Here is a 16,282-nt window from a genome sequence, read left to right as displayed (position 1 = left end):
CTGCCCAGATGGAGCGGATAGCCGATTTCTTAGGCGCTCCTGCCGCACACAGACCTGTGAACCGAAACCCGAACGTTGGATCGGTAGAAAATCCTGCAGTTAGTCAGAATAATCAAGTGCCTGAAACTCAAACACAACCACCAAGGTTACAACAGCCAGTTCAGGAGGAACCAGAAAGAGTACCAATAGTGGTCAACAGGCACCAAGATGCGGACCAAGTGGTCATGCAAGCCCGTCGAAACAATTATGAGGGCCATAATAACATAGTGAATGTTGTTGAGACTCTGTTGGCCCATAATGGTTTTAATATGGGTTTACATAGGCCAAATTTTGTGTCAGCTTTATCTGAAAATGTTTTAGAGACTGACTTACCAAGGAATTGGAAAGTCCCCAAATTTACTAAGTTTGTTGAGGAAACCAATGAGTCAACAGTCGAACATATTGCTCGATATTTGATGGAGGCGGGTGAAATGGCAAACAATGAAAACTTGAAATTAAAATATTTTCCAAGTTCTTTGACGAAAAATGCTTTTACTTGGTTCACTACGTTGCCTCCTCATTCCATTTATAGTTGGAATCAATTAGAAAAGGCCTTTCATGAACAATTTTACATGGGCCAGTCTAAAATCAGTTTGAAGGAGTTGGCCAGTGTTCGTCGGAGGACGCATGAATCAATCGATGATTATTTGAATAGATTCCGTCTTCTCAAGGCCAGATGTTTTACTTCAGTGCCCAAACATGAATTGGTCGAAATGGCTGCTGGTGGTCTCGACTACTCTGTTCGAAAGAAATTGGATACCCAATATCTTAGAGACATGGCGCAATTAGCGGATAGAGTTCGACAGGTCGAAAGGCTTAAGGCTGAAAAAGCCCGGACGAACAAATTCCCTAAAAGGGAAAAAGTCGCCTATGTAGATGCAGGAGACAGTGACCCTGAATTCAATTGGGGATCCGATACTGTCGAAGAAAATGAGATTAACCTGGCAGAACTAAAAGATGGACCGCCTTATACATGTAAATTGTTAAGACCATCGAATGGAAGAAATCCTGAAGAGCCTAAAAATGACAAATACCCTCCTAAAACATATACTTTCGATGTTTCTAAATGTGAAGAGATTTTTGATCAGTTAGTTGCAGATGGCATAATTTTGGTGCCAAAAAATATGAAACTTCCCCCTTTAGAACAAAGGAAGAAGCGGGGTTTTTGTAAATTTCATGGTTTTTTAGGCCATAATTTATCTCGTTGTACACGTTTCAGGGACTCGGTGCAAAAAGCTCTCGATGAGGGAAGGCTGACATTTGGAGATAAAACCAAACAGCCAATGCAAATAGATGCAGATCCTTTGAAGAAAGCTGACTCAATGTACGCTGATGTGGTCGCCATAAACATGGTAGATATCTCAGAGGAATTTAGCACTGAATCCCATTCCTTGGACCCAGTTTCGAATGAAAATTTAAAAACTGGAAACGAAATGGTTGCTGAAGATCATCGATCTGAAAATGCAATGGTTCCTGATAGACGTTTGGCAAGTGCACCAAATACTATCGAAGTAGTAAAAATATCGATCCCACGAGGACTGTTTTTAACTTCAATAATTCAATTTCGTTATATAATTAGGATGTATAAAATTTATTTTGTTTTGCCACTAGGCTGTAGATTTGGTTTGATTTTAATTAAATCAAGAAACAGAAATAAAGTTGATTAAGAAAATATGGAGAGAAAGATGAGATCAGATCCGTCGAATCCTCTAAGTTCCCCTAATTGGTCTACTGCACCTATTTGTTATGAACCCTCTTCTAGTTTACGATGATTAACAAATTAGCCCTAATCAATCCCTTGAGTTAGGACCCTCTTCTTAAACTACAACCCCTAATTCCTTAGGTGGTCTAATAATTCTTGAAGGTTTTACCGAACGTTAACCTATTATCACTAACAAACGATTATCTATTCCTAGACTAACCCTGTTTATTAGAACAATTCAATTAGGTCTAAGTTGAAAGCCATGGTCAGTGGTCATTCATTCTCACGAAATCAAGTTATATGTGATCAAGATATAAAAAGCATTAAGAACAATTGAATTGAATAAACTAGAATTGAATTCATAAACAAAATAGAGTTTCACAGCAACATGTGTCAATTAGGGTTACAAAGATTCATCTCGGATCTAATCTCTAAGAGATTTAGCTACTCATAATCGAGTTTACAAATAGCATAATCAATGAAATAATTAAAACATACATGAATTGGTAAAAGGATGAAGAAATCGCCCTTCTAGCCGTCTCCGATGTCTCAAAATCGCACTTTGCTCTCCAAAATCGTAACCCTTGTTCTTCAGATTGAGTGCAGTATTTATAGAAGTCATGGGCCTGACCCATCAAAATCGCGCCGCACCTTGTATAATGGCGTGCCGCGTTTTCCTCTTTACAGGAAGTGTGTAATTTTGCTTCAAAAATCGCAGCACGGCTTGAAATTGGCGTGGCGCGATTTCCTTCGAACAGACTTCAAATTTTAAGCTTTTTGCACTCCAGAACAGTATAAATTGCATGAGAACTCTATCAAAATGTCACAATAAGTCCCTAATATTACGTAATGATAGGATGTCATCACAACCCCAAACTTAAACCATTCCTTGTCCTCAAGGAATTTGCTTGCAACAGTGACAAATGACAGTAAAATAACAGTTACCTGACAAAACGATAGTACCCAAAAGTTCATTCTCCTTCTAGCTAAAGATGAGCTAGTTTGACTTGTTCGCATCCACCAATTCACAACTCCTCGCATCAAATTGAAACAGGGTTCTACCAGTCGACATGCAGGTCTACATATTACCATACGCTTGAAAAGTTTCTAAATATCAATCAAAGTCAATATCATTACACACTTTTGAGGTCTTTAGGGTTATAACGGGGCTTAGGTGAAAGGTGGGATATATTTGGATAAGTAGGCTACACAAAATTTGAGTTAGGCATTCCTGCGGAAGTTAAAGCACAACATTCAATCCTTCAATCATTCACCTTGTGGAAATACAATCAATGCAAAGGTACTAGAGAACATTTTTAACATTTAGGGACAATCGAGTTTGAAGTTACTCGGATTTTAAATGTTTTGTCCCTTTTTCATCATTCAATTTCTTTTTTTTTTTTTTGATACACCATTTTTGTGTGTATTTTGCATGTCAATTTCATATTTCTTTCATTTTTGTTCTCTAATTCTCTAGTACCCCCACCCCAAACTTAGTTGGTTGCAAATTCCAATAGCAACCCCAAACTTAATCTTTAGCAACATACTACAATGCCTTAACTCAGAAAATACATTAAGGGATAAGTCCTAAAAGTCTCTAGGCTTGTAATGTAGTTTGTCACCGAACAAAAAGTTCTAATCCTACCGGCTCAAAATTGGTTAAGAAAGGATAAATTCAACGAATTAAAACAGGGTAGGCTTCAAAAAGGCTCACAGGACCAAGCACTTTTGCCTCAGTGTGTAATTGACAAAGACCAATCAATAATAGAGAAACAATGCAAGTTCTAGAAATGTAGTTGCATGGAAAACTAATCTAAATATAAGTAAATTGAAAAACAAGATTTGGCAATGAACCTTATGGCTGAGATTTCTGGGAGTATGTGACTACCTAGCAACGCCGTACACTTCGCCTTTGAATCAAGTCACCCCTCCTTTAGAACTTTTGGAATACCGTTTCATCAAACAACTGTTACTAAACTGGAATAGGTCACATGAAACAAAACAAATTCATTAATAAAAAACAAGTGCAGGAGCAATTACAATAGGGAAATAGTTCAATGGACTTCGACATTAAAAAGAAAATAAAGAAAATACATCAAAAGAAAAATGACTGAAAATAAAATACAAAGCAGAAAATGCTAATCCATCAGTAGATCAGCCCATGTTCACATCATCATCCGAGTGTCCAGCCCCCGGTGTCCTCAATCCTTCAAAGATGCCATCCCCTTGATCTTGCTTGGTGGCATTGAAATCGTCAGTGATTTCCCTCCTCAGTTTCTCAACCCAACACTCCTCCGGCGGTTGAACATTCAGCAATGCATTAAGGGCTTCAGGGCTGAAATCAATGATCTTGCCCCAAACAAAAGATTGAAAGGGTGTATCGGAAACCCGTGCATTTGCAAAGAATTCGACGATCACGGTTTTGTTGTTCGCTTCATCGATCATCTCATTCAACTTCGTCCACCCTCTCCTTCGTAACTCAGCCTCAAAGAACGGATAATTCACAAGCTTTGTGAATTCAAACTTCCTCTCCCCCACAACTTCAAAACTTTTCATGGCTTTGTGGAACTCTTGGGCTTGGTCATTGATAAAATGAATGACGTTTTCGGGTGGTTCGGATGCGGTACGAGGGCGTTTGGCTTTGCTTGTGGATGGCTTGGGGTTGGTGGCTTTCTTTGAGCGGGTGTTTCATGGATTGGAGGCCATTTGTGGTTAAGGAAGATGGTGAAAAGGAAGTTTTGTGAAGTTTGGGAAAATTATGATGGATTGTGAATGATAATGGTTTGGATTGATGAATTTGTGATTGGATTGTGGTTTGATGATGTCTAGGAAGTGATAAGGTAGATTAAGATGGGAAAAATTCGTGAATGGGAAGTCTAGGGAAATTTTTGGTAGAGAAAAGTAGGAAAAATGGAATGAAAATGATGATGAATAGTGAGGTTTTTATAAGCTGAGGAGGAAAATCGCGCCGCGGCTAATATCAGGCGTGCCACGATTTCCTCAAAACAGGGAGTTTGGTTCTTTGCTTGTGAAAATCGCGCCGCGGCCATAAACAGGCGCGGCGCGATTTCGGTCAAACAGGGAGCATGTTTTGCTTCCTCAGGCCAAAATTTTTGTTTTCTTGAAAAATGCCTGAGTTCCTTTAATTTCTGAAAAACTTTTGAGGAGAGAATCATGCAAGACATCAGTACCTTGCATGATTTTCTTGGTAGGAGGTATACTTGAACAATTTTTTTTTTTTTTTAAAAACTTTCCTGCCTCATATTAAAAAGAAAAGAAAAATATTTTTGTGTTTTTGTATTTGAAAGCAATAAAATCATACCTGAAAAATAAATAGTGGGTTGCCTCCCACCAAGCGCTTTCTTTTACGTCATTGAGCTTGACGCTTCAACCACTGTTAGGGTGGCAAATATGTCAGAAAGAACACATCATCCTTCTTCTTCCTCTTGTTTGGTAGGAATTCCATGAATTTGTAGCAAAGAAGTAGATGCTCCCATGATCTCACCGTTAAACCTTTAGAGTTTAAGCTCTCCCACCGTAGAGAAAGACGTGCATCCATCTGCACACGAGTGATTTCCTCAACCTCCATTGGTTCAGACTTCGGGAAAATATCAACACTCCTCACTTTGGGTTTTTCTTCCACCTCAACCTTGTGACACTCAATCTCCATCTGAACCAGCTTCCTCTGAGACTCATGTGCTTTCTCAACAAGATCACCACACTGAACATCAAACTTTTCAAATAAAACTTGATTTGACACCAAGAAATCATCTAAAATATTCTGAAGTTGAGTATTGTAATCGATGTTGATCACCTCTTTCTTCCCTTCATCATCACTACCTGGTTGATTTGCCTCATAATGACCACAACTCGAGATTTTGTTGTCCAAAATTTTGATCTTAAAAGATAGCATATATTTTTCATACTGCAACTTAGCAATCTCTTCTGTGTCATAGAGGAGTAACCTGTCTATCATAGCTGCAAAACTTGGATAAACTTTTCAGTAGCACAGTACAATGAGAAGAAAACAAAGAGCATAATATTTTTTTTTAATATATATATATATACAAAAATATAAAAGACAGAAATCCTAAATAATAACGTAATTGCCAAATTGAAATGACTCAACAGTCCCCGGCAACGGCGCCAAAAACTTGATAGACGTTTGGCAAGTGCACCAAATACTATCGAAGTAGTAAAAATATCGATCCCACGAGGACTGTTTTTAACTTCAATAATTCAATTTCGTTATATAATTAGGATGTATAAAATTTATTTTGTTTTGCCACTAGGCAGTAGATTTGGTTTGATTTTAATTAAATCAAGAAACAGAAATAAAGTTGATTAAGAAAATATGGAGAGAAAGATGAGATCAGATCCGTCGAATCCTCTAAGTTCCCCTAATTGGTCTACTGCACCTATTTGTTATGAACCCTCTTCTAGTTTACGATGATTAACAAATTAGCCCTAATCAATCCCTTGAGTTAGGACCCTCTTCTTAAACTACAACCCCTAATTCCTTAGGTGGTCTAATAATTCTTGAAGGTTTTACCGAACGTTAACCTATTATCACTAACAAACGATTATCTATTCCTAGACTAACCCTGTTTATTAGAACAATTCAATTAGGTCTAAGTTGAAAGCCATGGTCAGTGGTCATTCATTCTCACGAAATCAAGTTATATGTGATCAAGATATAAAAAGCATTAAGAACAATTGAATTGAATAAACTAGAATTGAATTCATAAACAAAATAGAGTTTCACAGCAACATGTGTCAATTAGGGTTACAAAGATTCATCTCGGATCTAATCTCTAAGAGATTTAGCTACTCATAATCGAGTTTACAAATAGCATAATCAATGAAATAATTAAAACATACATGAATTGGTAAAAGGATGAAGAAATCGCCCTTCTAGCCGTCTCCGATGTCTCAAAATCGCACTTTGCTCTCCAAAATCGTAACCCTTGTTCTTCAGATTGAGTGCAGTATTTATAGAAGTCATGGGCCTGACCCATCAAAATCGCGCCGCGCCTTGTATAATGCCGTGCCGTGATTTCCTCTTTACAGGAAGTGTGTAATTTTGCTTCAAAAATCGCAGCACGGCTTGAAATTGGCGTGGCGCGATTTCCTTCGAACAGACTTCAAATTTTAAGCTTTTTGCACTCCAGAACAGTATAAATTGCATGAGAACTCTATCAAAATGTCACAATAAGTCCCTAAAATTACGTAATGACAGGATGTCATCAGTTCCTGAAGACCAGTTTGTTGAAAAAATGAAAGTGGCATATCCTAAGGCTGAGGAAGATTTAATTGATTTTCTCAACAGGTGCAAAATTTCCAATGCACACGCCATGCTTTGCCTAAGGTGCAGCGCAGTTTTCGATAAAGAAGCTGCAAAATCCATCGAGGGATTTCAACCCCAAACTAAATGGAAAGGGGGATGGGTTGATAATCGTCCAAAATTCGGTTTCAACAAACGAGGAGTTCCTTATAAGATGAAAACTTAAGAGAAGAATCCAGGAAAAATCACAGGCGGACTTTCAATCCTCCTTCAAAGGCTCCTACAGATACTTGGGTCTTTTCTGGGGGCAAGAAATCTGGTTACTCCGCTCCACCAACGAAATGGGTGAAAAGAGTGGCTACAACGTCTCATCAACAGGAGACATCGAATTCCAATAAGTATGCCTACAACAATAACTACAAGGGTAAGAAGCCCATGACAAAAAGACAATGGCGAAGGTATCAACGCCAGAAGAAGGCAAGTACTTCGAAAGACGTCACCAATGTTGAGAAAAGGGAAAAGAAACAAGAAACTATTTTCGAAATGGTCAAAAGACCAGCCACCGAGAGAATATTTCCTCCTTTGTCAACTTTGAAAGAAGACCTTCCAAAGGAGGACGAGGAAATGACTTCAAATTTCTCTGAATCCGACCCAAGTCTCGATATAGTGTGTAATGTTGTGTCAGTGCTACCAGTTGAATATGATGTACCTTCTGAGGTAAATGAAGTGGAAAGTGATTTCACTAAGGAAATGGCTATTCACAAGCCATTGTGCTATTATGTTATGAACAATGGTTGTGTCGAAGATCAACATGCAGTGTTCGAAAGGCCTGATATCTCGATGATGCATCACCTTAAACCTTTATTTATCCAAGCCAAGATAAATGGCGTAGGAGTGAATAAAGTATTGGTGGATGGAGGTGCCACTGTTAATTTGATACCCCAATCTTTCTTAGGAAAAATCGGGCTTGTTGATTCTGATTTAAAACCACATAACATTGTTCTCACCAATTACGAAGGAACGACTGGCAATTCCCTTGGGGCTGTCGAAGTTGATTTGATAGTTGGAAGTGTGAAAAGAACAACTACGTTTATGATAGTCCCGTCTAAGGCTAACTTCAATGTGTTGTTAAGCAGGGAATGGATCCATGGTGTGGGGGCAGTGCCTTCTACTGTGCATCAAAGGATTGCTATATGGAGAGAAGATGGTCTGGTAGAAAATATAGAGGCCGATCAAAGTTATTTTTTGGCTGAAGTTAATACAATCACCAAGAAGAATTTCGATAAACAACTTGTCAATATTTCTCCAGTCCTTTCTTTGGGACCCAAATATGTAGTTTCAGAAGATGAAGTGTGCACTATGAAACTGCATCCAGATGGTTTTGTATGGGAAAGAGAGCTCATGGATCATGACTACATAATGGTAAATCATAGAGAAGCTCCCCTCAAAGAAGAAGATGTACTTAGAACAAGAACTTCAGCATACAGGAAGGTTACTGACGACATCGATGGAGTATGCAGTCTCACCAAAGGGGTGAGATATCGAAAAGGGATCCATGATTAAGCCCAATTTTTGGGATAAAATTACGGCCTACGTGGCCGAAACTCAACACAAAACGGCTAAAGAGGCCGATATTTCACAAAAAGAGGTGATCGAAACTCCGGTGGGAGATGCTACTGACGACCTCCTTGACGATCAAAAACTGGATTGTATATATGACGACGAACCTTTGGGCTTCGAAGAAGATCCTATGGGTTCAACTGTTAAGATGAAGGCGCAAGATCCTCTCGAAGAAGTAGATTTGGGAGATGACTCCGTCAAAAGACCCACTTATGTGAGTGCCAAGATTCCCAAAGAGTTCAAAGATCGAATCGTCAAACTTCTGAAAGAATACAAAGATTGTTTTGCTTGGGATTACAATGAAATGCCTGGTAGAGTTGAAAAGTGGTAGAGTTGAAATTGCCAATTCGACTAGATAAGAAACCAGTGAAGCAGATTCCCAGGAGGTTTGCACCACAAATCTTACCAAAGATTAAAGAAGAGATCGAAAGACTCTTGAAATGCGGTTTCATTAGAGCAGCCAGGTATGTAGATTGGCTAGCAAATGTAGTGCCTGTTAAAAAGAAAAATGGGACGATAAGAGTCTGCATTGACTTTAGAGATTTAAATCTCGTCACTCCCAAAGATGAATATCCCATGCCTGTAGCAGAAATGCTAGTAGATTCAGCAGCAGGATTCGAATATCTAAGTATGCTTGATGGTTATTCAGGCTACAATCAAATTTTTATTGCTGAAGAGGATATTTCTAAAACAATGTTTCGATGCCCGGGGGCATTAGGCTGTTATGAATGGCTAGTGATGCCATTTGGCCTAAAAAATGCTGGTGCTACATACCAAAGAGCAATGAATTCGATGTTTCATGACTTCATAGAGGACTTTATGCAGGTCTACATTGATGACATTGTGGTGAAATCTTCATCATAAGATAGGCACTTAGATCACTTACGCCGGTCATTCGAAAGATTGCGGCAATATGGATTAAAAATGAATCCATTGAAATGCACATTTGGTGTTTGTGCAGGTGATTTTCTAGGTTTTGTTGTCCACAAAAAGGGGATTGAAATCAATCAAAACAAAACCAAGGCAATAATAGAGACTAAAGCCCCTTCGACCAAGAACGAATTGCAGTCTTTGTTGGGAAAAATCAACTTTCTCAGAAGGTTCATATCAAACCTAAGTGGCAGGACACAAGCATTTGCGCCACTGCTTCGCCTGAAGAAGGAAGATGTGTTTAAATGGGAACCAGAGCACCAGAAAGCTTTCGACGAGATCAAATCTTATTTGATGAACCTTCCTATTTTATCACCTCTTTTAAAAGATGAAAAGATGAAATTGTATATAGCAACATCTGAAAGTACTATGGGACGTATGTTATCACAAGAGGATGAAGATGACGTAGAAAGAGCCATTTATTATCTTAGTAGGGTATTGAATGATGCTGAAACAAGATATCACCCCAGTGAAAAATTATGTCTTTGTTTGTATTTCTCATGTACAAAACTTAAGCATTATATAAAGCCTTTTGATGTTTGTGTTTATTCTCATTTCGATATAATCAAACATATGTTGTCAAAACCTATTTTGCATAGCAAAGTAGGAAAATGGGCTTTAGCACTTACGGAATATTCGTTGACTTATCAATCTTTGAAATCCGTTAAAGGCCAAATTGTGGCTGATTTTATTGCATATCATTCGGTGGAAGAACCAGTGCCTGGGGGCATCGAGGACCAGTGTTGGAAGTTGTATTTCGATGGGTCTAGTAATAAAAATGGCATCGGGATTGGGATGGTGATTGTTTCGCCAAACAACACTATAACTAAGTATAAATTTCGTATTAATCAATTTTGTTCCAATAATGAGGCTGAATATGAGGCCTTAATTACCGGTTTAGAGATCTTACTCGAACTGGGGGCAAAAAATATCGAAATAAATGGAGATTCAGAACTAGTGTTGAGACAATTGGCCAAAGAATACAAATGCGTCAAGGAAGGTTTAATTCTATACCTCACCATAGCAAATGCGCTACTCAAATGTTTTGTCCCTGTTGAAATAAAACACATTCCCCGAATGGAAAACCAAGAAGCAAATCACCTTGCTCAAGCAGCTTCTGGGTATAACGTTTTGAAAGATCAAGAGCAGGAACCAATCGAGATCCGAAATAAGCACAGCTCGAAAGAATCTCTCCCTGGAAAATTGTCAACACCAAAATTTGGGGGCATGGCAGCATCTCATAGACAAGTACAAGGTACGAATTTGGTCGAAATTTTGGTTGTCAACAATTTATCTGATGATGATTGGCGAAAGCCCGTTGTTAATTATCTAGAAAATCCCGATGGTACAACTTGTCGAAAAATAAAATATAATGCTTTGAGTTACGTGGTTGTGGGGAACGATTTGTTCAAAAAGACTCCAGAGGGAGTTTTACTTAAATGTCTTGGAGAAACTGAGGCATATTTAGCCGTTTCCAATACTCATAGTGGAACATGTGGTACGCATCAAGCGGGCCATAAGATGAAGTGGCTTTTATTTCGAAAAGGATTATATTGGCCAACCGTGCTAAAAGATTGTATAGAATTTGCCAAAGGTTGCCAAGGGTGCCAAGAGCACGCTGGAATCCAACGTGTGCCAGCAAGTGAACTGCACTCGATAGTCAAACCATGGCCATTCAGAGGTTGGGCTTTGGATGTGATTGGGGAAGTAAAACCTAAATCATCGAAAGGCCACAAATATATTTTAGTAGGGATAGATTACTTTACCAAGTGGATAGAGGCAATTCCACTTAAGGAAGTCACACAGGATGAAGTGATAAGTTTCATTCAAAAATATATCATATACAGGTTTGGCATTCCTGAAACTATCACTACAGATCAAGGATCTGTGTTTACTGGTCGAAAGATGGTAAGGATTGCTGAAAATACAGGCTTTAAGTTATTAACTTCTACACCATATTATGCTCAAGCAAATGGTCAAGTTGAAGCAGCAAATAAAAATATTATTTCTATAGTTAAAAGGAAAGCCAAGCGTAAACCCCAAAATTGGCATGAATTTCTGGATGATTCTGGATGAGTTAGTGGATTTAGATGAAGAAAGATTGATGGGACTGGAACATGATTCTGGATGAGTTAAGCCGGTTGTTGCAAAATTGTCGACGCATCAGGCCTGCAGGCATGGCTCTCCTGTACCAAGTACAGCGGAATCTGAAAGGAGTACTGCCCCCAAGAATGTCCAGTCGATAGCGCTCCATCTGCCTGGTCATCAAAAGCTCCCTGAAATCCTCGAGGAGCCCCTCATAGTCCAAAGGAGGTGGACCAAGAGCCCTCAAGAGGAGTTGGAAATATTCAGCACTTTTAAAGGAAGCAGAATTCTTCAGTAAACGGTCTGTGGTACCAAGATTTGGTGTTTCATGCAACATTTGTTGAGAACATCGGAGGAGGCAGAACATAGGATTGCCATGATCCCATAGACGCACCATGAAATTAAGTTTTTCATGGGAGGGTTCCAAGTCAGTAAGAAGACGAATGCAGTTGTTTCCAAAAGATTTGGTGACAATAGGATCCCTGCAAAGCGCTGCATGCCTTTTGTTGGTTCTTTGAAAGTAAAAAAGGTCGTACATACTATGCTCAGCAACCCTCTTAGCTATGTTGATGAGAAGATCATCACCCAGAAAATCCATTTTTTGAAGGAAAGAAAACTTGAAAGAAAGTTTGAAAAAGTTTGCAAAGAAATGGGAATGGGAAGAAGATGTAGAACTTTCAAGAGGAGTTTAGTATTTATAATGAAGGTAGAAGTTGAAGGGGTTACTTTTTTACGGTTTTTTAACCTTTACAGATGCATACACGTGGCTTTGATAACTGCAGATTGCCTTGGAAAAAGAGGGAAGTTGTAAAGTTTATTTATTTACTCTTATTTATTTTCCTCTAAAAACATAATTGACAAGAAAGTTTTTACGGTTTCCTAGGCTAGTTTAACTTATTTGGTTAAACAAAAGAAACTTTTTAGCTTCTCATCATTACTTTTTCTTGAAACTTGTTCCTGAACAGTATTTTGGCAATATTTTAAAGACAATAAATTTGGCAAAGTGAAATTTTTAAGAAATAAAAACTGTCAATGTCATTTAAACGGTAAGGATACCGTCATGAAATACAAAATAAAGATAAAAAAGGAACAAAGTATTTCAAAATAAAATTATTACAAAAACATTTGTACTAAATGATAAATTCAGACAAAAGTTTGTCGAGTTGGCTCTTGAATTCTGAAAGCTTTCCATCGAGAGCATGGCAATTTTCAGTGAGGGCTTGTATTTGCTGTCGAGATCGTTGTGATTCCATGACCTTTTGAAGGACAGCATGAGCCTCTTGTTTCATAAGTTTTTCTTTGTCTAAGAGGTTGGTCTTTTGGGTTTCCAATGCATGGATTTCTGCCTTGTATTTTGCAATAGCAGCATCGATCTCTTCTACCTTCTGTTGAATGACTGGAGTTTCTTGTCTAAAGGCTTCAAATTTGACATTAAAGGCGGAAATATCTGCCAAAAGCTGATCGCAACGTTGTGTTTGCTCTTCGAGTTGGGCTTGATCAGTCTTCTTTTCTTGAAAACTTTGATTGATGTTATCAAGAAGAGGCCCCAATATTTGAGAAAGATTTTGGAATTTAGAGCCATAAGGAAGCTCGCACAGTTTGTGAAGCAATTCTTTCACTTCATCAATAATGCTTTTATCTTGCTCGATAGCTTCCAATAAATTGACTTTCAAGACTTTGTCTCAAAATTCCGCTAAGAGATTTTCTTTTGATGTCTTTGACGGAGCATCAGTGGAAACATTCGAAGATTTACCACTGCTCTTCGCGAAAAGCGCATCATTCTTCATCAAGAAAGCAAAGGTGTCTAGAGGGTTCTCTTGTTCAAGACGATCGAATTCTTCTTGGCTTATGGTGGCTTCCGCCAAATCTAAATTGGCCAGAGACGTAATTTTCTTCGATGAAGGCTCGATGTGATCAGAGGCGTTCTTCTCAAGAATTGGCCTTTCTTCTTCAATCAACTTGTCAGAATCTAAGCCCTCATCATGTGTTTTTGATGGCTGATTGGGAGAAGTAACAACAACATCAGGAGAGCTAGTCTCAACGCCTTCCTCTTCCTCAACAATTGGAGTTGGAACTTCTTTATCAGTTGAAAAAAGCTGACCCTGTTGAGATGTATCAACAATGCCATGTTCGATACCCTGAAGGACGAAATGAATGTTGTAAGGGGTTGTTGAAATAACATGAAATAAAATATGTTAAGTATGGCGTTAAATCGATAAATTACCTTCGAGACATTATCACCTACACAAGATTGAGTGCTGTTAGGATTTGAATTCTTGTGACCTTGTTTTCTCCTTTTTGGGCTCGATTTGACTGGAGACCCCTCGGTATGCGTAGTCTAAACAGTAATCTCTTGGACTTTATGCTTCCTTTTCTTTCGGCCTTCTTTGGTTTTTGGCATTTCTGAAGTCGTAGTAACTTCGATGGCCCCAGAAGTAGAGTCAGGCTGAAAAGACATTAGCAATAAGAGATTATCACATAAAGTAATACTTGAAAATAGATCAAGATGAATAGGACTTACGCGATCTTCAAGACCAAGATCTTCGGTCTCCTTGGGAGATGGTTCAGGAGAGGGTGCAATCTGTTTCTTCTCTGATTTCGATGATCTTTTCTTCATTGATGTTTTCCCTGATTTCAACCTCGATGGCTTTGGGACATCTTCATCATCACTTTGATCTCCATCCGTGGAATCCAAGGAAATAGCTGCAAGGCAAGATACAAGATAAGTGGCAATAGTTTTTTCTTTCTAAATTGGTTGTTCTTTCTTGAAAATTGATTGATAATGTCATACCTATTCCTATTGGAGAAGTGATTCGAATGTGAGGAAGGTCTAAGCCAAGATGACCTCTAAAAGTGTATAGATCACATTTCAATGCAGTCACTTTATCCTCATCTTTCTTTATTAATTGTTGTTTCATTCCCAGTGAAGAAATACAAGGTAGCCATTTTGGATATGGTGGCCTAAAAGCCAACGCCAATTTACTAGTTGACAGTGGCGGAAATTTCATTTTAAAATGTAACGCAAAAAGATATTTACTGGGAGTGTAAGGTGGAAATTTCATCGAAGGAAGTTTATCATAAATTTTATCCCTTAAAGTTTGGGCAGCATAATTAACTGTCCGTTTTAAATGCAAAGAGTCATATGTGGTTTGGAAATATTTTTGAAAAGCTTGAATTTCTCGAATATGCGTACCTTTGTTCTTCTTTGTCCTGTTCTGCACAGTGGTAAAAGCAAGGATTAGTTGAGGAAGCAGTTTGTCGGGATTCACTCGATTGGTCTGGTGCTTATAATAGTCTCGCCACCATCGAAAGAATGCCTCAGTACATGAAGTAGATAAAGCAAATGAAATGGGCTTGAAAACAAGCGTTCGCTTCTCAGCTTTGCGTAAAGCTGACCTCCAAAGGTGTTCTATCATTGGTTGCCTCAGGTCATCTATGCTTTGGAACAAAGAAGTAGGCTTAGGCTGAACTAACCCAAATTGTCTGGCAACGTGATTTGGCTGGTAGCCATATAACCCATAAGGACCACTAGTGGTGAGTCTGCTAGACAGAAGTGTGGGAGTTAAGTAGGCTTCCCAAATGGCATTAACTTCTGCCTCATCCTCGACAGAAGTTGCTGGAAATTCTTTCTTAAACCAAGTTGGTCCTCGAAGTCTGATAGTAAATGGAGCCATAGCCGGAGTAAAAGTGTCACACTCTAGAAGGGCATTAAAAGCAATAGAGAATAGGTCTTGAGAAGTCCTATTGCCATATTGGAGCATGGCCAAACCTATGCCTTCGATAGGGCTATCTTCATATGCTTTCTTAAGACGAGTAGGAAGTGTAACAGCCAGTTTTGTCCTAAAAGTGGCCAAGAGCCATAATTGAAATAACCAGATAAGACCAGGGATAATGAGGCTTCCTCGAGATGAATATTCTTTAATATTGATCACTGCTTGGTTCAGGTTTTCATACAGAGATCCTAAAATAAGTTTGCTTAGGCAAATGTTTTTGCCTTCATGTAATTGAATGGCTAAAGTTGTTAATTTCTTGGGGATCTGAATAGATCTTGAGCAGAAAATAAACCTGGATAACCAACAAGTTAAAAAGGCAATGTGTTATGTGTTAGAAACTTCGGTAGTCGAAGTGTCATGATGGTCTATGGCAAAGTTACCATAAGCAGGCCTGGTAAAATCAAAAGAGAATTCTGACTGATGGTCATCAGGATCGAAGGTTTGGCCAGTAGGTTTGAGGCCAGTTATGCCTGTGACATCTAGCAGAGTAGGCGTAAGCATGCCGCATTTTAGGTGGAGGCTGTTTGTTGAAGGGTTCCAAAAATGTAAGGCAGCAATTATCAGTTCATTATGGTACTTAGGTCCTTGCCTATACAGCTGAACAAGGTCAAAGATTCCTATATCTTTCCAAAATTGACCTTTTTTCTTTTCTAATTTGTCTAACCAGCCAATGTAAGGGTCATTTTCACCAATTTTTGGTTCCGTTCTGAACTTAGACTTCAAGAAACTTAAGTCGTATGGACCCTTAGTAAAGATTAAAGGTGGTTGTTCTTCTAGACATGGAAAAACAGCACTAAGACCTTTTGGGGTTTCTTTGTCTAGGGGAAGTGGCCCTAATAATGCATGTGG

General features: G+C 38.6%; 2 protein-coding genes across 2 annotated transcripts; both read left to right on the top strand.

Annotated features, from left to right (window-relative positions):
• The first annotated feature begins 8 nt into the window (after positions 1 to 8).
• Positions 9 to 9,509, top strand: LOC146916503 (uncharacterized). The gene is made up of 4 exons (XM_085721656.1): positions 9 to 1,530; positions 7,312 to 8,558; positions 8,674 to 8,956; positions 9,001 to 9,509. The coding sequence occupies exons 1-4, from the start codon at positions 9 to 11 to the stop codon at positions 9,507 to 9,509; spliced, it is 3,561 nt and encodes a 1,186-aa protein (XP_085577782.1).
• Positions 9,510 to 10,148: 639 nt separating this feature from the next.
• Positions 10,149 to 11,651, top strand: LOC146916502 (uncharacterized). Its single transcript, XM_085721655.1, has one exon. It carries the CDS (start codon positions 10,149 to 10,151, stop codon positions 11,649 to 11,651), a length of 1,503 nt encoding a protein of 500 aa, XP_085577781.1.
• The last annotated feature ends 4,631 nt before the right edge of the window (positions 11,652 to 16,282 follow it).

The sequence above is a fragment of the Medicago sativa genome, chromosome 6 (genome assembly GCF_051527215.1).
Source record: "Medicago sativa cultivar Bolivia chromosome 6, Bolivia_mono, whole genome shotgun sequence".
In the NCBI taxonomy this organism is placed as follows: Eukaryota; Viridiplantae; Streptophyta; class Magnoliopsida; order Fabales; family Fabaceae; genus Medicago; species Medicago sativa.
Note: the sequence above shows the minus strand (reverse complement) of the source record. Positions and strands in the feature narration are given on the sequence as shown.